Below are 22429 nucleotides of genomic sequence, written 5' to 3' on the forward strand. Positions count from 1 at the left end.
CATTTGGCAAATTTTGTCGGTATCTCCCCATTGCTAGGGGTGCCCTGGTATACTTTCTAGTAAAGGAACCAGCATTAATCCATGTGTTCATCTTTGATTATGTTGAGAAACAACCTCATGTTGCATTTATGCCCCACATTAAAGATTAACTGCCAGTCACTATCTTCAAGTGGAGGTAGATCTTAGGGGACCTTGCTCTCCAAGCTTAAGCCATACTCAACATGCAACTCCTATGCAAAGAGAAAAAACTTTGAAAGATGAGGGTACTCAAAATCTCGCTTTGTGGTGGTGATAGAGGAATCCACAAGTTTCTTGGATAGGGTCCTCATGCTAAGGTCAGTTGATGAGAAGAGAGAGAAAAAGAGAGCTTGGAGCTCCATTGAATGTGCAAAAGATTGAACAGAGAGTACCACTTGTAGTCTCTCAGATAGATTTTCCCAGAGAGAGAATGCACAAGAAACGAGTGAGAGAAAAATAGAGTGAGAGAGAGAGAGAGAGAGGTCTATTGAATGCAGCAACAAGCAAGACAAAAAGAGAGATAGCGAGAGAGTGAGAGAGAGAGAGGGGGGAGGGAGATCTAAGCAAAGAGACGAGAGAGATGCATGCAAACAAAAGCAACAAAAAATATGGGTTGCATAGAAATGAAGGGGGGAAGAGAGAGAGAGAGACAAAGAGAGAGAGAGAGAGAGAGAGAGAGAGAGAGAAAGAGAGAGAGAGAGAGAGAGAGAGAGAGAGCTCCACCTATCTAAGAAATGGAGAAGAAAACAAAGACAAAAAGATCAACATGCACAAGAAAGTAGGAAAGACAGAGAGTAGGGTGCATTCCAAGCAAGGAGAGAAGAACGTATATGTTTTTGCTAATCATGACTAGAACAACCACTTGGGAAAATTTGTAATTGAGATTTTTATTATAATTATAATAATAATTTTTCCTCTTTTTTTTCAATTCACCTGCATTTTAGACCATGCATAGCACTTTTCCAAAACCACCAAAATAGTAGAATTTTGGTACTACCTAACTATACTGTCACCCTATAATGTGACTTCATTCTTTAGTAAAAATAATCAGCTAATGATGAAGAGAGTAATGATAAGGTATTCCAAGAAAATGTCATCAATATCATTGATGTAACACACCTTGATATGTAATCACACTTAGGGTCATCTTGAGAAAAAGATAGCATAATTCTAAAAGTGTGAAATCCCTACTTCATTATCTTGTTGGGATTTACATATTAAAGCACACATTAGCTTAAACATTAGAGCCTCATAATCAGAAAACATCTAAACTAATTTTGTTTATGCCAAGTAGCCATGAATAACAATTGCTCAAATATATTAAAAAAGAAAGAAAGTAAATTATAACCTAGATTATCAACAATAGGTATCTATTACAATTGTTCATAACAACAAGTTACATACAAAGGATCGTGTCATTAACAATAGCAAGGTAAGTAGTCATATGTGATGCAAGGAGTTTGGAAATAGCATTCCATTCCAACCATCATAATATCTAGTGAAGATATCTAGCTAGAAGAGGGAATAGCAACTTTGTGTATGTGTTGGGGGGGGGAGGGTAAGCAGAGGCTTATCCCCTACCCAAGCCCACCTGATTAGGAAGCAACATCCACCAAGTGCTACAATATCCCCATCAATGATTGTGGAGCCAGGAAAAACTAATAAAACTTTGCATATGTATCAATGTGTTATAGTATCAAGGAGCCAATATGTTCCATAATGCAATACTAGCAACCTTCAAAACAATAATGCAATGTTATAAAAAGTATCAAATGTGTTTGTAGATATATTGTAACCACCTATTGATAGCAACACTTCTAATAGATAGAGCAAAATATCCTTACTTTACAAATTGCTTGGTTAACATAAAGTTACACTGAGGGTTCATTTAATAATATGAAAGATTTAAGGTAATTGTTCAATTAAAACTCTTCATTTGTCACAAACAATTTGGTTCAAGTAAAGTCTAATGCCAGAAGGTATATTCCACGGTGAATTCCGTAAAATTTTATTGCCGGGGCTCATACACAAGATAAATTCCTTGTGTGAAAAGTCGATGGAGACGCTTATCCTTTTCGAGCGTCTTGTTAATTTAATGTGCAAGTGGGTGATTCCATAGCAGGTGATTCCGCAAAATACATATTTAAAGTAATAGACGTTTATGAGTTTAGAGTGCACACTCGTAATAAATTAAGGTTAGGATTGAGTTCTAACCAATTTATTTATTTTGTAGCTGAAGACTGCTAGGTATTCACTTTTGTCGGTTTAATTTTATTATTTTCTAACAATTGTGAATGCTTCAGTCGATGTGTAGAGCTAGCAACGGTGACGTTTGGAAGCACTGAAGGATAGCGTATATTCAAATCATTATCATTTTGATGGGGACGCATCTTAAGCATGGCGTCAATATTTTGACACACTTATTTATTAAAACGCTTGACATTTATTTATTATTTTTGTATGCGCATGGACGCACGATTTAAATATTTACATTAAACATTGTATTTAGGTACCGTCCGACTCCTTGGGCGTCCAATAGCTTTAATTCTTAGTGGGACAAAAGCAAACACAAAAGCTAAAGCATGCTAATTGTAAATGGGACTATTTTTTTAGCTTGGAGATCAATAATATATAAAATACATGTTTTGTGGAACGCTCACACAAGGCATGGGGAGAAATTGTACCCAATTAGTCTCTTGCTTCATGTCGTGCAAGCTTTCTTCCTTGTTCTTTGTGCAAAAGTAGAGTTTTTTTGCTCTTGGGGACCTTCCAACGCTCACTACACGCGCATACAGCGTCCGATTTGTGCACTACTGAAAGTTACAAGAGGTATACAAGCAAGCCCGCATACGAGGACCATTATTACATGGCATCTTAGTAACTATAATTAATAGAACCAAGTATATGAAAAGATATGGTCAATGGAGCAACATGGTTGCCATCCCTTTCACCATATCCAACCACATACCTTGTTCATGTCTGTCAAATGACATGCTTTGTTGCCTCAACCATAGTACCTAGCGTGTTGTACTTGTGAAACATTGTGGTTGGGTACACCACTTCCACTTAGGATGACTTCTGGAAGATAGTAGCAATAATGCATGAGATACAGCCACAAGCCAAGGGAGTATTCTGATCAATAAAAAGGGCATACTAGGAGTTCAATAATTATCAACATTTTGAACCACATACAAGTCCAAGGTACCTTGGCATGCACCATCAAGATCCAAGTAAGGCTATCAAAGATAGCAGTTTCTAGCCAGCTGCAAACCATAGTCATGGTCTCAAGGATAATCCGGGCATTAGCTACTATCATGGCATACACAAGAAAGTGGAGCAACATACTGAGTGTAAACTGCGGGAGTGCATTCAAGTTAGTGAACCAAGCAAAATAGAAGGAAAAAAAGGGGGGCCAAGGTACAACTCAGTAATTGTCAAGTTGTCAATGAGTAAGCTGGGGGAAGTGTCAAACCTGCCACAGAATAGGCTGGAGTTGGTGCTGTAACCTCAAGGTAAGTGGCATAGTAACACAATATGAGCCCCAAGACGAGCAGTTGCCACTGCTGCAGTAGTGCAAGGGCTGGCCTCCTGAGAGAGAGAGAGAGAGAGAGAGAGAGAGAGAGAGAGAGTGTGTGTGTGTGTGTGTGTGTGTGTGTGTAGGGCAGCCTCCTAATGTGAGATAAGCCCGTTGGGCCTCTAGGGCAGCAATACGTAGGTACCAGAGGCAAGTGGGATCTAGATGGTGGAATGAGTGTGGGGGGGCCAACTGCTGTCCATGCCTTCCCGTACACCCACCATGTTGAGCTCCCCTTGCTAAAGCACCAAAGGCTAGGGGAGAGGTACAAGGTTCATGCATTCCTGTGTACACACCAGTACAATTATTGTTACTATGTAGCATGCACAGCCATAAGCCAGCAGCACGTTTGAGGTATTGCTTTCCCAGACGATAATGGCCATCATGTTGTACATAGCTCTGGATCATTTCCAGAATACCCAGCTAGCAGCATCATGCATTGAGGCGATCCTTTGTGTGTCCTTGAACGTCAGCCAATTGCCTCCCTGTCGCACACTCATCATCAACTGTACAACACATCAGTAAGAGCTGGCATCAAAAGGATGGCCCCCAAATAACAAATCACACAACTGTTGGAGATCATAACAACTGCAGGGAGCATGCCTTTGGCAGACCTGAAAGCAGTCCACAGGAAACAAATCCTTAAGAAAAGCCTTCAGAAATAGGTACATAGGAAGCAATCCATCAGCCATACAAGCCAGTGTGGAGAGGTAGGTGTCCATCCGTCTTCAAAACATTCTCCCCTAGATTGGTTGCTGTAGTACACGGTGAGCTTTTGGGGCATAGCAAGGGTGTGTGCATGTGCATGTTTTTCCAAAACACAATTACAGGGTTTAGATACTGTTGCAGTGGTTAGTTGAATAGCAGTAAGACTTAAGACTATTCCATGCTACAAATAAGAACTGAAGGGAATAAATAGAAATCAATACCACTCTGATTTGCAAATAATTCACAACAGTGAAAGACCTATTGGTTACAGTACTTGAAAGCAAGCAAGAAAGGAATTTTTGTATTACAATAAAAGAATAGTGTAAGATCAAAGAGAGTATCCTATTAGAATTCTTCAAGCAAGTATGTAAACCAGCTGTGTGCGCATGTGCACGCCTGTGCATGTGCGTGTGCAGATTTTTCCTAAAATAAGTGTGCACACACATATGAAGAAGAATTCTCCTAGATTCGTATCCTTAAAGAACAAAATCCTGGATTCGTATCCTTGAAGAACAAAGAGAATTTGAGCACATTAAAAGTTTTCAAGAACAAGATTGATATTAAATTGTATGCCAGACAGCATATGACTAGTTTATACAAATTTTCTGTACAAGTAGCTTCTGGGGGAAGATTCAAGTGACTCCACACCTAAGCTGATCAATTTCACATCCTCTGTACAATTCATGTTGCTGCAAATGACATGCAGATGGGTGGATCCACTTTGCTCAAAGCAAGAAGGGCAGAGGGGATAGTCCAAATACCATCTCCACATATCAATCCAGAAGCCATAGCACCTGCATAAATATCTGCCTCTTTCTTGTTCAGTCTTTCCCAGACAAATAAGATGACTGAACCAACGAACATGTCAATCGCAAAGTAAGCACCTATGTAGAAGGGAATGGCCATAGCCATGGGGATTGGAATAAATCGAGATACTTTAGCTGGGATCAGGTCCCGAACCACGTTCAGGACCACAGCAAATGTGAAGAAACCATAGCACAACTGTAAACAGTGTGAAGGTAGTGCAGAGAATCCCTGTACACCAATCAGTGCCATCTCTCGAAATATCACAGCCAGAGGTGCCTTATACTCTCCATCCAGTGACCCTATGTCAAAAGCTGTCCAAAACATCCAGAAAGTTAGGGGTGCTAAGATGCATCCCATCAAAGTGCCAGCTAGCTGGCTCATGAACATAGAACGTGGTGAAGAAGCCGTTAGATAACCCGTCTTAAAGTCCTGCATTAGATCTGATGCAGTGGAAACAATACTCATCATAACACCACATGCAGCCAACCCTGCTATAACTCCTCCATCACTGCCAGCCCAGGAAGCAAAAATAAATAAACCTAGCTTCCCATATGTGGAAGCTAGACTCCAATCAGTAAGGCCTGTACCATAGGCATTGCAGAAAGCCAGAGCAGGGGCCACAATATAGCACAGGAGTACGTAGTACCATTTCAAAGGTGGAAACAATGTGGGAATAACACCAACTGCAATTGCTGCCAGTGCCACATAGCCAGATGCTGCTACCCAAAAAGGTATGCCTTCCTTCATAAAAACAATGTTGAGAACCCTTTCGTTCTCCGATTCCTTCTCTTCATCTGAGGAATTCCAAAACAAAAGAGGGAAAGGCACACAATCAGAGAGGTGCCTAAGACTTAGGAATTACGAAAGTACAATTGTTATACAAAAAGTACACTGATTAAAACAAGTGTTACCTTTGGGAATATTAACAACAGGAAGAGAATGCTTGGATTGATAACCAGCATAAATAGACTTGGCTGTTATGATTAAAATCTTTGCTAAATTATAAACACCATCTCCCAGAATCACAGAAATGGCTATAAAAACCTGTGCATAGCATTTAACCACAGTTAAGTACGGGTGCACGATTAAATTCAATAGGACAATTTTTTAGATGAGAAATGAAGCTACCTTGTATCCATAAAGGCCTTTGAAGTCATTACTGCCCAATCCATCTGGATACCAATCTCCTGCTTTGGAAGTGATAAAAGGCCACAATATACCCCACGACACAATGGCTCCCAACATTACAGAGCAATTTACAATGTGGGGACAGATCATCCCCACACCAACATATGTAGCACTAAAGTCAAAGTAAAATCTGCAATGATCCATGACAAAGAAGACCAACTACCATTATTATGCTTGTCACTCCTGTAATGCACCTTAATCTAATATAAAGAGAGACAGTAGCAAAATAAAATGATCTCAGTCAGTTTAAAATTTTCCACAATTCTCCACTAATTCCCAACTAAGTTCACGCAGATAGCAAAGAAAAAGGAGCCTACGTGTTTGCGTAAGCTTTCAATCCCAGTGTGGGAAAGTTATCGAATCCACAGCTATCACCAGACCCACTGAAGAACCACTTGAAGCAGCTCCACAGAAAACTTAAAGTGAAATACTTGCCAAGACATTTAACCTGTTTTCTGAAATTTCAATATGAGTGCTTATGAGTAACTTCAAACAGTTCATCAACACGATAGTTTCAGCTGTAAATTTGAGTCAGCCAAGATTTCAGCATAAATCAAACGCTCACCGTGCAACATCAGCACCCTCAGGTGTATGAAAGCTATTGATTAACACCGCAGTGGCAGTACCACTTGGATAAGTGAGTTTGTAATCAATAACCATAATCTGTCAGTTTGACCATCCATCAGCAATTTTGCTTGCCACAAAATCAACAGTGTACTAAACCAAACTGGTTTATTTATCTACTTGATAATTTTGACTTGCAACAAGAAGGTAGAAAGTAAAGAAATAAAATTTTACCAAAGGCCTACAGTTAAACAAGATGAAATTTACAAAATATTTTTTTGCAAAGTAAAATACTCAATGTGTACACTCTCCTGCTTAATGTCCCTCCCTCCTTACGGATGAAAATAGAGCAGCAATGGGAGACCAGTCCCTCATCCTCAAAACACTAACAGACAAGTCAAGAACAACAAAGAAACCTTATAGATCTTCTTATTGAGATCATAAACAGTCCGCCCACAAGGGCTCAGTTGTAAAGGAACGCTAACTTAACAGAGATGGATCTCATTACCTACAAGAAACTGTGTTGGCCAGCTACAGAGAAATGCTATGAAATCATTAAAAAATCCTAAGCAATTTGAACATTAAAGCAATGGATCCCCCAGACAGGTGCAGTAGTGTGCCATAAATGTGCTAGAGGCAAGCTTTGGTCTAGGAAAACTTTGAAAGTTGCAGATAGCTGAAAATGAGCAGGCCCCAATTTGGATGGAGACAGGAAAAACCTCCATTTCTTCGTCAGAAATTATGCATTTTAGATATGTATAAACAAGTAGTGACACTCCATTGGACTTTGGCAAGACCATTGCACAAAAGCACAGATGTCCAGCAAACATATGGAGTTCATTGCAGATGCAAGCCACAGCTGACCTAGCCTGCTCTTTGGAGAGGGGAGGAGAGAGAAGGTATGGGGATTACCCAACTGGTTTCAAGAAAGGTGGCAGCTGTTAAGGACAGGAAGACGTAGTAGAACTTTTCATTAGAATTTCTGCTAAAATAGGACATTAATATTGTCTGTACACGAGTGACATAGGACAGCCTAAAACCGAATCTTGCATGCACTTTAACCTTAATAGAACCCTCATCTATGACAATAATATTTGGTTCAGTTGTTGCTGCCATTGCTGTACTTTAACCAAGTAAGAACTTGAGATTTGCAGAAGACATACTCCAAACTTTGGTCTTTCAATAGACAACATTAAGTTTTGACTGCACAAATGGCAAACAATGTGAAGGGCTTGGCATTCTGAAAATGAGAATTACCTTGCGCAGAGCAACAAGGCTAAAAATGCCCAGGAAACTGACTACAACAGCAAAAGCTGTCATCCATCCCAATGAAGGGTTTTTCACATCCTGTGATCTGTTTCCTGGGTATGAGCTACCCACTAGATTATAAGTGGTCTCATCCATGGCAAGCAGGTATGTTCCAAAACCACCTGTTCCAAAAGTATAAGTCAATCATTAAATGACAAAGTCAAATAACAGTTGAGCAACAATTTGATGTCTAGTAGAACAATTCCACAGCTACCTCGTGAGACTATACATCTTACAACTAACACACCACACATATATCGGTGTATTTCTAACTGAGATTCAAGTACATAAGCCTTAACTATCTGTCTGCAAGGTCTAGGATTCTAGACACACACCATTAAGAATACCTTTCTGGGTTTTACAGTGGAAAGTGTCACCAAGTTCTACATGGATTCCCCGAAAGTTCCCACCAGATTCAATATGAATGCATAAAAACGCTCCTTACTAGGCATTTTCTACAAGTACAATGAGGAGATTTATCAGAGTGACTCCTCTCATTAAGCACAGCACACGTGGAGCCAAATTTTATCATTGCTCATTGCTATGTAGACCCCACAAGACATCCCACCACGTCAACAGTTAGCTGTGCTCTCCGCCAATGAATCGCAGCATCAACAAATTGATTCTTTTAACATAATTGGACAACTCATATTCTGTACTGATTCAGATCTATTTCCCATAGAAGACAGTGAACTCCTCAATGCTTCATCATCTATAATCTGGCACAGTATCCTTATTAGAATTCTTATTAACTCCCAGTAAAGACTTTTGATTTTAGAAGCTGGTAGCCAGGCGACCAATCAATGATCAAATTTGAAAACTCGAGATAATCTTACAGAGAATAGATGTGGCCACAAGACAGCCTAGTCTAATTGACATCCAACTCCACTCAGCACTGATTGAGCACTATGATCCCAAACAATATTGCTCGCTTTCCTGTTTCTAAACTCACTGCTGCATGTTGAGATCATGGAAATTGCTGCAAGATAAGTTATCCAACTTATGAGCTTTCCACAAATGGGTATGTTGACTTTGGTAGAAAATGGATAAGGCACTAGGGCCAAAGATAAGCACTCTCTTTGAAAACAGCACTGGCCTCCCTGTCTCAATGCAAAAATGAAGAGGAAATTTTCCTTTACATATGTCCATCAACTATCTCTGTTTTTGAAATGGTCATCATGAAATTATCCCCATCTGATGCCTTAATCTAAAGGTGCAGATCACACGGGGAAAAAGTAGTGTTTCAGATATTTCAATTTCTTGACATCTCAAATCACTGATTTGGCACTCGTGTCTGATTGCTCAATCTGAACCACTAGACAAAGACAGGGTCCACTTATTGCTCTTATAATAGAGCATGAATGCTCAACCTGAACCAAGGTAGAGTAATGCAATGACTGATATGACTGAATTAAATGAAGCACTAGGTAAATATAGTGCGCAAGTATTGTCCTTGCTCAATCCGAACCAAGGTATAGTAGCGCAATGATCGATATGATTGAATTGAATGGAATGACTCAATTGTTAGCAGATTAGTCAGTTCAGGGTGAGTCTATACTGCATAGGCTGTGGCCTTTTTATTGTATTTTTTTCTGGTATTTTATGGTGCCCTTTTTAGGGCTAGGGAGCATTTAATGCTAGCTGGCTGCATTTAATGCTCCCCCCATTTTATGCCTATATATTGCTAGGGCTCCTCCTCCTCTTGTGTACTTCAGCCATCATTTGTGGATTCTTCTGAGGAGAGAGGAGCCGGTGCCAAGGTGCCCACACAGCCAGTGACTCACTGTTGCATGCTGTTGTCTCGTGTTCGATATGGATTCCATTTCCCGGGCATACATCTGAATTCTCATTTGTATTTGTGTTTATTCTTTATCTTGTCTTGTGTTTCAATTTTCAACAGTTTAATTCAGCATGTTGTTTATGCTTCCATTGCTGCACCACTTCTGACATGGTATCAGTTTTTAGATTTTGTGTTTGTGCTATGTTTTATTGCTGATTTTAGGACTGTTTTCCCTCTTGCTGATCAGGCAGCTGCTGCTCTAATTAGACGACCAGTTTTGCCTGCGTTTTTGGCTGCAGTCAGAATCCGTACAGCCTGCGCCTTCATTTCAGCCTGCGTTTTGGTATTTCTGCATCTCTTCCTGGCTGGGCGCTTACATCATCAGGCCGTTTTTGCTGTTTTTGACAATTTCTTGACTGATTTTTTGACTTTGTGCAGCACATTTTGGTTTGTTTTGATCAGATTTTGGGTTATACTACATGTGAACTCTTGCTTTTTGCAGTCAGTGCTCGTGGTTTGGCTGTGTTTCCTCTCCCAATCCCTTATTTTCTCTACTTCTTTTCTGAATCCTCTCCAGATGGCTCCTCCATGCATATCCACTGATGACAAGCTCCATGGACCTGATTATTACACGTGGAGTGCGGTGATGAAGACTTGGTTTATTCAGAAGCGGTTATGGTACGTGGTTAACGGAGCTGTGGCACGTCCTCGACAACCTTCTCCAATTCCATCTAATTTTGATGAAGACAACCATGAGGAGGCTCTGCTTACATGGGATTCGGATGATGCCCATGCTTATTCGGTGTTACTTCGGTGTATTTCCAAATAAGTCCTACCGGCGGTCACCTCCTATACGACAACTTCAGATGTATGGTCGAAGTTACAGTTGATGTACGAGGCTCCTTCCACCATGCGGGCCGTTACTCTCTATGGAGAGCTCCAACAACTGAAGTTTGAATCCAAAGATACGATTCAATCCTTCCTACTTCGTGTTACCCAACTCCAGGACCAGCTTCATACTATGCAGTCTGCCCTATCAGAGACACATCTTGTTGGTACAGTACTCTACAAGCTTCCTCGGGAGTTTGATGGAGTAGCAAATGCTTTACGAGCGCAGATATCTACGACTCCTGACAATTTTCTTCACATGTCCTCCATGCTACTTGAGCATGAGGCTACTTTACGGCTGTAAGGGAGGCTTCCGTCACATTATGGAGGTTCAGGTAAGGCTTTTGCAGCTTCAGAGAGGGGTTCAAAGATAAAGAAGTCGAAGGCCCAATGTTACCGCTATGGCAAGAAAGGTCATTTACGGAAGGATTACAAAGAGTTAGCGGCTTCTAGGAAGAAAAAGAAGCAAAAGACAAAGCGGGATGCAGACTCCTCCATCATGTCATCATCTACCTCAGATTCTGATTTCGATCCTCCGGCCAAGGCGAAGTCCAAGGCACGGAAGGGATCCTCTTCCTCGGATCACGGGAAGGGCTTAGTGGCCCCTTCCTCAACTACTTTCTAGTGGTCGTGATGCGGACATCCCTCACAACTCTTCAGTGCCAAAGAGGGAGTGTGAGAGGGTGGTGAGATGGGGCAGCCATGCCTCATCTATATGTCTATACAGATGCACAAGATCCAGAGGGAGACTTCCCTGACGCATCGACCGAAGTCTCGCAAGTACAAATCCTGAAGCTAGGATTGCCATCCAGGTTCATGATGGGCTGGTTACTTGACAAAGACCGGGAGACTTTCGTCTGGAGCCCACATGAGAGGACACTTTGGTGGTTTTAGCCGAAGGCTGGAATTCCATGGTCACATGTTCATAGACATGTTTGGTAGATTGGTCTTGTATGTCTTGAGTGACATAGGTGACATAACACAGAGAGCTGCTATGATTCTTCTCTATTTTCAGGTGGTACTGTTATGATGGACATCGACGTCAGATACTCTCCGAGGCATCTTGGTGGTGGGCTCGCCACTTACTGCTTGGATAGCCATGGTTATTCTAGTGGTTCTATGTTGTATAGTTTATGATTCCCTATCATTGTACTATTGTATTGTATCAGCTCATCCCTGATCTGAGAGAGGGTGTTAGCAGGTTAGTCAGCTCAGGGTGAGTTTGTGCTGCAAAGGCTGTGGCCTTTTTATTGTATTTTTTTCTCGCATTTTCTAGTGCCCTTTTTAGGGCTAGGAAGCATTTAATGCTGGCTGACTGCATTTAATGCTCCCCCCATGTTATGCCTATATATTGCTAGGGCTCCTCCTCCTCTTGTGTACTTCAGCCATCATTTGTGGATTCTTCTGAGGAGAGAGGAGCCGGTGCCAGGGTGCCCACACAGCCAGTGACTCATTGTTGTATGCTGCTGTCTCATGTTCAATATGGATTCCGTTTCCCGGGCATACATCTGAGTTCTCATATGTATTTGTGTTTATTCTTTCCCTTGTCTTGTGTTTCAGCAATTTATTTCAGCATGTTGTTTATGCTTCCATTGTTGCACCACTTCTGACATCAATCTGAGGCCACTGCATAAATAGTATGCAATTATAGCTCTTGTACCAAAGCACGCATGCTCAATCTCATGCAAGCACGATTTGCTAAGAATAATTTGAATGGAATAATCTGAACCATTAGAGAAATAGTGTCCAACCATTGCTCTTGTAGCAGAGCATGCATGTTCAATCTCAGACTGGCACGAATTGATATGAATACATTAAATCGAATTACACCCTTCCAGCACAGTTAGGCATGCATGCATGGCAGGTGATGAAAGAGAAATGCGATCGTGCTTACCGCTAAAAGCTATGCCGTAGCAGGCGACAACACAGGTCTGGATGACTGTATTCTCCTGCCGCGTGAAGGGCGCCCCAAAAAACCCTAGCTTGGAGACGATCTGTGTCCAGCTTTTGATGAAGAAGAAGCCCAGCAACCCGGCAGCAACATTGAGCGAGGGGATGACACCGACAGTGAGGTTGAGTTTGTGGGTGATGATGCAGAAGAGGCCGCCGATAAAGGCACTCACAATGAGGCCGCGCGCCGTGATCTGCTCGCGCCATGGCGGGACTTCAGAGAGGTCAGGTGCACAGGAGCCGTCTTTGGATCCCTGCCCCGCGCTACTGTCGGCGAGGAGGGGCTCCTGCAGGTCTGCTTCAGCCTCGCCCTTAGAGGTCTCAAATGCTGCAGCCATGGCGTCCATAATTTCCTTTTAATCTGCTTTTTTTCCTCCTTTGAGCCTGCAATGAATTGAATTTTTTTATATCAGCTTCTTTGTTTTTATCAGCCCGACAAGCGAGGACTTTTCATCACCTAATAATTTGAATGTTAAAATCCCCCAATTTGGGAATAATATAATCATAATAATAATAATAATATTCCGGGTTCACGAGAAATCGAGGTTTAATGGAAGCTGAATAACAAGGAGTTGTTCTCGTGAGGATGACAACTTAGAAATGGCTTTGAGACTAAAACCTGGTTTCCATTTTATTATTTAGTTATTAATAATAATAATCCATGTTCACGACGAGAAACCAAGGTTTAATGTAAAATGAATTGCAAGGAGCTATTCCCATGAGGGTGCAAACCTACAAATGGCTTTGAGATTAAAAACCAGTTTCTATTTTATTATTTAGTTCACATGGGGAATCCCTCTTACATATAATGAAATGGAAAATGAACGCTTACTTTTTCATGAATAAAGGGCTAGTGTACCTCTGCCTTCTCGGCTACTTTAGGATTGTTCGCCTCATTGGTTACTTGACTATGCACTATTGTTCGCCACAAAAGGCCATTGAAACTTTGCAAGACTTATATTAGATTCGGTAAGGTATTTACATCAACCCTAGTGGTGGGGAGGAGCTACAATTTATGTTCTTTTGAAGAGCATAAGAACGAGCTTCAAAGCCTCATCATTCTTAGCAATCTTTTTAACCAAAGTGCAACATTAGCAAAGATGCTATTGCATAAGCAAGCAGGAGGGACGTACATCTTTTTGTTATGACCAAATACAATGTTATTTCTAAGGTTCCACAAGCTAAGTAGCGTGCTCCTCTGAGCACATTCCATACTTTTTTCGAGACCTTGTTCAAATTGCCTCAATCACCAAACAACATCTACTTTCACCCAAGCACATGATGCAAATTCATCCCTTCCATCGCTTTCTTGATCTTCCTCCACAAGGCCCGCGAGTCTTGTAGCAATCTCCATGATAATTGTGTTTGAATCAGTTCACATGGCTAAAGACATGGAAGCTCCACATTACATAGCCCACTATAATATGCACACTTGCCCATCATAAAATGATAACCTCCATAATAGTGCCCAGTTCAATAACCTTCTCTTTCATGATGCCAACCAAACTCATTACACTAGCTAGCAAAAGCATTAGACGTCAAAATTTGTGCACGCTCCATAACACCAAATTTTGATAGATCCTCTAGTTTTAGTGCCTTTAGTCCTAGGTATTTAGAGATTAACACAGCCTATTCCTTTGAACACGTTTGCGAATGACCACACTACATCCATCGTATGATCAATTATGCCACTTGCTACAAGCCACCGGTCATCTCTCCCAAACTACCCTCATTGATTGCATAAAGGTCCATGCTCTTTAACCTCCCCATGTTATGATACTATTTTTTATCAACTGTAGTTCTTCCAAATTGAAGATCTCCTCTTTCAGGATGAGCTAGTTATGATGGCGGCCAATATCTAGGAGCAAAAACGATGATGAAGATTCTTTGGATAACTGTTGTATATGCATTGCTCTTGTTGTAGGAAACACCTTGTAATCTTAGAATTCCTTAAAGTAGATGTCCGACAAGATGTCTGCTCTACTGATATGAGAAGCTTTTCCCAAGCTGGTGTATCCATGATTTTACTCTCTAGGAAACCCCTCCCCCCCCTTTTTTTCTATTCTTAACCCTTCACGCCAAAAGCATTATCACACCCTTTCTCCAAAAGCATGTTTGTTTCTCTCCTTCCCCCCAAGATAAGGACTTTCTCAAGATGAGTGCCTTCTTGCAATTGACCTCTAATGTAACAATGGATGGTATCCATTTACCATATCCTATGAAGTAAGATGATTGAGTGAATTAAGCACTAGCTTACCCTCATCAATATGCTTTTTAGGTCAAAGTATTTCATGTCATTGCCCCAACTCATCCATCCATCCTACAACATTCCAAAAACATTGTCAAAAAGCACATGGACCCTGTCTATGAAAACCCACCTTTGTTAGATGATGAGACTGAAATCCTTGAGCCTAAAACTATTATAGATACTGACTTTATGACCACTAGAACTGGCCGTAAATACTCTAGATATTTGGTCAAGTTTAAAAACTATCCTGTTGAAGAGGCCCAATGGATGCACGCTAGAGACTTAAATGCTTTCCCCACTCTGTTAGCTCCACATTGAGCTAATAGCAATTGAGGACAACTGCTATCCTACCCCGGAGGTATGATGCCAGGAGGCATATTCCACGGTGGATTCCGTGAGGTTTTACATAGGATTCTGTAAGATTTTATTACCGAGGCTCATACACAAAGTGGATTCTTTGTGCGAGAAGTCAATGGGGATGCCTATCCTTTTCGGGCGTTTTGTTAATTTAGTGTATACATGGGTGATTCCATAGCGGGTGATTTCATAAAATACATATTTAAATTAATAAACATTTATGAGTTTAGAATGTGCACTCATGATAAATTAAGGTTAGGATTGATTTCTAACCAATTAATTTATTTATGTAGCTGAAGACTGCTAGGTATTCACTTTTGTTGGTTTAATTGTATTATTTTACTAACGATTGTGAATGCTTCAATTGATGTGTAGAGATAGCAGCAGTGGCGGTGGAAAGCATTGGAGGATAGCGTGTATTCAAATTATCGTCAATATTTTGATGGACGCATACCTTAGGCATGGCGCCTATATTTTGTCGCGCTTATTTATTAAGACGCTTGATATTTATTTATTATTTTTGTATGCGCATGGGCGCACGATTTAGATATTTGTATTTGGACATTGTATTTGGGTATGCCTGACTTCTTGGGCGCCCATTAGCTTTAATTCTATTTGGCACAAAAGCAAACTCAAAAGCTAAAGCGTGCTATTTTGTAATTTGGGCTATTATTTGAGCTTGAAGATGATTAATACATAAAATACATGCTTTGTGGAGCGCTCACACAAGGCATGGGGGGAGATTGCACCCAATTGGTCTCTTGTTCATGTTGTGCAAGCTTTCTACATTGATTTATGTGCAAAAAGTAGAGTTCTTTTGTTCTTGGGGACCTTCTAACGCTCACTACGTGCGCTAACGGCATCCGATCTGTGCACCAACCTTGTTCTCAAAGAATTCTTGGACTCCTGTATTTCCATCGTTGTTACCCGATGCTGGCTCCTCTACATGCTCCAAGCTTTCGGTGGCATCCACCCCTTGCAATATCGACCCCTCTATTTGCATATTGTCTTCATCCTTGAAACATCACTTTGATCATATACTCTCGCACTTCGAGGAGCTGAATATATAACATACCACCATCGAGGTTGTTGGGGGTTTGGATAGAAAATTACCTGTTCACAATCACGTACAAGAGAGATTTAACTATTGTGACATGTACCATGTCGTAATACAATTAAAAAACACATAAGTTCATGCACATGTTCACAATGGGCCGACAACACAAACATGTCGCGCAAATCCGTCCATTTTTTTCCGAAATCTATTTCGAGAAATCCAGATGGACCTCGTCGAACTGTTGCTCCAACTCCTTCAAGCACCACTTTGAACCACTGCACATCGAATAGGATCATGGAGAAGCTATGGTAATCCACCATGACAATACTTTGCAAGTTTCCAAAATACTCCATCTCATCTATAACCGTGTTTGGATCCGTTGCTCATCATCAGCTCTCTTGCTTGAACCTTGCCATGATACCACAATTTGCTGTGGAATGCATTTTGTCAATACGCTCCACACAGAAATGCCGTCCGCGTGACCACACTGCACTATATATTTTGTATTGTACATTGAAACACTCAATTAGTTACCGTATATAAAATATAGATATGACAAACCCTAAACGCGTCATTACCTTTGGACTACATCCCCTCAAGAATTCCCACTCCTCGGTTGAGACCTCTGTCCCTTCGCGAGACGCTGCGGTCAAAGCTCCATGCAACCATCGTATTAACATAAACCGCGGCATCTTCTCCATGCCCTTGAGATATCGAATCGGTCGATGGTGCGTACTACGTCGAAATTCAAATCGCGCTTCCTCGTGATCTTTCCTAGCTTGTTGGTACCTAATGAGCCACGTCTCCATAGAGGTCTGGTGCAACATACAAAAGCGATTCACTTTTTCCTCCATTGCAGTATCCATTCTTTTTTCTACCCCATTTCCAACCACCACATCTCCAGTCAGTCTATCATCGTCCTTCAGCACCATAGCATACTGTTGTCTGAATCCACCATTGGTAGCCATTGTGAAATATGTACTAGCGCCTCAGACACCAACTGACCTTCAGCCATGCTACCTTCTGGCCGAGCTCGTTGTCGCACAAAGCCTTTTAGGGTTTTCATGAAGCGCTCCAAGAAGAACATCCATCGCATATGGATAGGTCCAGCAATCTTCACTTTACCTACAAGATACACAAGAAGGTGGATTTGTATCGTGAGCATGCTGGTAGGCATGTATTTCTCAAAGAGACAGACCGTCTCCACTGCTCCCCACCTCGTGGGTTCAATAGAGGACGTCTTAATCTCCTTCTGTGAGATCCATTGCACTAAAGTCGACAACCTGTAAATTGCCCTGCGTATTTCTAGAGTAAGGCATCATGCGATCACGATCGATAGTACAAACTGCCACAAACAAGAAAGTATTATGAACAACGATTACACTCCAAATAGCAAAATACGCAGGTCACTTATAATCCATTCGTAGTACAAACCTGACATATCTTATGCCAATCATGGGATTTTAGCCCTGATAATTGGTCGTCTTTAGAAAATGCAGACCTGAGAGAACGCATCATACCCATCGGAGTGCGAATAAACTTGACTATTTGCTTCACAATGCGCTCTTCTTTAGTAAACAATACCCAAGGAGCGCGAGGTAGCTGCAAGCGACCATTAGCACTCGATTGCGGCCAAAGCGCCTCCATCTTGCTACCTCCTTCAAATCCATTCGTACCCCTATAATGTCTCTCTTTCCTGTGATGTGGTCCCATATTAAGCTGCCCACGTTCTTGAAAATATACATGGGATCCAACAAGTGGTTGATCTGTAAGTGAGTCCAATATGGCAACTCGTAGAAAATTGAGAACCGTCGCATTCCGTTTGGATGTGACTTTGTGTGGACAATTTTCAGCTTGTACCAGCTTTGGGCATTCATACATGCTGGAGGTCGTCTAAGAAAACCTTCCCTAAGCTCATGACCCTTTGGCAAGAAAGTGGTGTGTCCTTGATATACCATCTTCTTCATGGTTCGTAACCTTTAGGAGTCTAATTGTGCCCCACACAATGGACATGCATGATAACCTGAGGTAACCAGACCTATTCCAACACCTCTATCCAGTGAATACAAACTTGAACGAGCTATGATAGATATTACCAACAAGAATGGAAGCCTACTTACCTGAGCACTCTTCAAATCCCGGAAAATCATGCATCGTCCACATAAGAATGGCTCGAATATTGGCAGACCGTCGACCATCGCACTTGCTCATATCTTGCATGGTGACCCCCTTCTCCCACAAAATCTTAAGCTCATTGACTAATGGATGAAGATGTGAGAAATGCGGGATCTAGAGCATGGCAAAACCGGAAGCTATGGAGGATGGAAAAAGAAGTGTAGACTCATGATGGAAAGGACACTGTTTGTTACACAAGTGAATTAGGTTCCAAGATTGAGACTTGGACTCATAAACACAATCTTGTGTATGTGGACAATGACATTGACACTTCACTGAAAAGAAAAGAGTACTATCATTGCATTAAGAAAGGAAGCAAGTACAATGCTTTATAGGAAAGTAGGAAACTGCAGTAGGCACCATTGTGCATATGGGATAAGTTAGGCTGCATATCCTTGACCCTGAGACTCCATACAAAGAGGCTGTTTGAGTATGATTGCTGATTCTCAACACCCCTCCTCAATCACAACTAGAAAAGGCATAAAGTGTGTAGAGGCTGTAATGAGAACCACCTGCAAAGTGTGGGCATACCACAGACATGGCAAAACACCAAAGGCTGTCACAAAAAAGCTAAGTGTGGGTACCATAAACATGGTGGACATCCAGAGGCTGTAACAGGGGCCTCACAAAGTGTACAGGGACTGTAATGCCAAGTTACATAAGGAGTTTACAAAGCTTATGGCAGGAAGCATTAGGGCAAGGAAGTACAAAGCTTTTAAAACAGTCTATCAGAATTATGAGAGTACAAGGACTGATGAGTCTTGTCCTTCCGATCCTGGTGGTCTTCATCTTCATCTTATTCTTCCTTTGCTCCATTTTCTTCTTCTTCTTTGACTGCGACTAGATAGGCCTTTTGGGATCTCTTTCTTGCGTGGCAGAACTTCTCGGTGTGTCCGGTCCTTTTGTAGAAGTCACAAAAGAGCTGATCCTTCTTGCCTTTGTACCTGTTGCCAACATATAATGCATGCTCATCTCTAGAGGTACTTGGTTCTTCTTTAGTTTTTAGCTTTTTTTCTTCTTCTAACAGTGATGCGTGGATGAAGCGCCTTGAGCAGAGGAATAACTCCCTAGAAGAAATCGTGGGCTGAAATGGCCTGGTTGAAGAGTTATGGAAGCTCCAAGTGAGGTAGGTCCTGTCTGGCTATGGCAGACACAGAGCAGAGATTGAGGATTTTCACAATGCTGAGCTCCAGATGGTCCAATGTCCTGGATTGATGTGATACAGGGAAGCTTTGTGAGTTGGGGAATACTTTTCCAGAAGGAAGCTCCAAGAGATTTGACCTGTGGAGTGAGATATAAGCAGCTCAATCTGACAGGGTGCTACTGGCTATGGCTGCCATGGAAGCTTCAGTGAGAGTAGAGTTGGGAGATGAAGTCATGAGCTGACATTGAGCTAGACTGAGGTTGAAAGGAATCAAGAGAGGCTAGACAAGCAATGCCATGCCCAACTGGGCTCTGATACCATGTGAGAAATGCGGGATCTAGAGCATGGCAAAACCGGAAGCTATGGAGGATGGAAAAAGAAGTGTAGACTCATGATGGAAAGGACACTGTTTGTTACACAAGTGAATTAGGTTCCAAGATTGAGACTTGGACTCATAAACACAATCTTGTGTATGTGGACAATGACATTGACACTTCACTGAAAAGAAAAGAGTACTATCATTGCATTAAGAAAGGAAGCAAGTACAATGCTTTATAGGAAAGTAGGAAACTGCAGTAGGCACCATTGTGCATATGGGATAAGTTAGGCTGCATATCCTTGACCCTGAGACTCCATACAAAGAGGCTGTTTGAGTGTGATTGCTGATTCTCAACAGAAGATACACATCCATATTTTTGACTTTGTAGCCACCGGGAACGAATAAGCTAAGGATGAGATGTCCTTTCTCCTTAGAAAGTCATGGAGGAATATTGAGGTTGACAAGGACTATAGGCCACACACTGTAAGAAGTTGAGCGCAGACCGAATGGGTTCACGCCATCCATTGCAAGACCGAGCTGAAGATTCCTTGGCTCTCGAGCAAAGCCTGGGAAGGTAGAGTCAATGTAGCTCTATGTGCGTGAATCCGCTAATATTCGTTGAACTCCATCTGTGAACCTATTCTACGCATGCCACTACCACTCTCTCTCACTCTCTCTACCATTACCACTACCACTACCATAAACAAGAAAAGAAGAAAAAACAACAACAACAACAAACAAGAAAACCACCACCACTACTACTACAACCACGACTACGACGACTACGACTATGACTACGACTACGACAAACCACTACCACTACCACTACCACTATAATAAATAAGAAAAGAAGAAAAAACAACAACAACAACTACTACTACTACTACTACGACTACTACTACTACTACTACTACTATAACAACAAACAAGAAAATAAGAAAAAAAACTACTACTACTACTACAACAACAACAACAACAATAAACAAGAAAACCAAACAACAATAAACAAGAAAAGAAAAAAAACTACTACTATTACTACAACAACAAACAAGAAAACTACTATTACTACTATTACAATCACGACTACGACTACCACAACAACTCTCTCTCTCTACCACTACCACTACCACTACAATAAACAAAAATAGAAGAAAAATTAGCAACTACTACTACTACAATAAACAAGAAAAGAAGAAAAAACTACTACTACTACTACTACTACTACTACTACTACTACTACTACTACTACTACAAACAAGAAAACTAAACAACAATAAACAAGAAAAGAAAAAAAACTACTACTACTACTACTACAATAACAACAACAAACAAGAAAACCACCACCACCACCACCCACAACAACAAACCACTACCACTACAATAAACAAGAAAATAAGAAGAAGAATAAGAAAAAAAAAAAAACAACTACTACAATAACAACAAACAAGAAAAGAAGAAAAAACTTTTACTACAATAACAACAACAACAAACAAGAAAACTAAACAACAATAAACAAGAAAAGAAAAGAAACTACTACTACTACTACTACAACAACAACAAACAAGAAAACTACTATTACTGCTATTAATACTACTACTACAATCACAACTACGACCACGACCACGACCACGACTACCACAGCAACAACAAACTAGAAGAGAAGAAATTAAACAATAGCTACTACTATCACTACCACTACCACTACTACTATTACGACTACCACAACAACAACAAACAAGAAAATAAGAAATTAAACAACAACTACCACTACTGTTACCGCTACTACTACTACGACTACCACAAAAACAACAAACAAGAAAATAAGAAATTAAACAACAACTATCACTACCGCTATCGCTACCACTACTACTACTACTATGACTACCATAACAACAACAAATAATAAAAAAAGAAAAGAAGAAATAAAACAACAACAACAACCTCTCCCTCCCTCTCCCTCTCCCTCTCTTTCTCTCTTTCCCTATTATGTTTAATGTTTTCTCCCTCTCTCTCTCGTTCCTTCTTTCATTTTCTCTCTTCCTCTCCCTCTCTCATTTCCTCTCCCTCTCTCAATACACATGATTTTTAACAAAAACAAGTAAAAGAAAAAGAGAAAAAACAAAAACAAAGCAAGAAGGAACAATGCACTCACCGTAAAGGCCCAAGAATGGATTCGGCGGCTTCTCTTCGCGACGGTGGCTCCTCTTCGCTCTTCGTACACTTTCTCCTCTTCTTCGCGAATGACGGCGGCGGCGGGCGAGAAGCTTTCCTTCTCCCTCTTTCTCTCCCTCTCCCTTTCAAATGCAAGATGGAGTTCGGTCTCTCTTTCGTTTGTTCGCGCAAA

The 22429-nt window shown here is 41.1% G+C and overlaps 1 protein-coding gene across 1 annotated transcript; it reads right to left on the reverse strand.

Moving 5' to 3' along the window:
• Positions 1 to 4839: 4839 nt before the first annotated feature.
• On the reverse strand, positions 4840 to 13192 carry LOC148017329 (putative metal-nicotianamine transporter YSL6). The gene is made up of 7 exons (XM_087662434.1): positions 12730 to 13192; positions 8117 to 8289; positions 6861 to 6958; positions 6613 to 6750; positions 6236 to 6425; positions 6019 to 6151; positions 4840 to 5901 (listed from the first exon to the last, which is right to left on the reverse strand). Exons 1-7 carry the CDS (start codon positions 13130 to 13132, stop codon positions 4982 to 4984), a joined length of 2055 nt encoding a protein of 684 aa, XP_087518560.1. The 5' UTR covers positions 13133 to 13192; the 3' UTR covers positions 4840 to 4981.
• Between the last annotated feature and the right edge of the window lie 9237 nt (positions 13193 to 22429).

Source organism: Lygodium microphyllum, chromosome 22, assembly GCF_053477565.2.
Source record: "Lygodium microphyllum isolate KBCC chromosome 22, Lygodium_microphyllum_v1.1.10, whole genome shotgun sequence".
NCBI classification, from domain to species: Eukaryota; Viridiplantae; Streptophyta; class Polypodiopsida; order Schizaeales; family Lygodiaceae; genus Lygodium; species Lygodium microphyllum.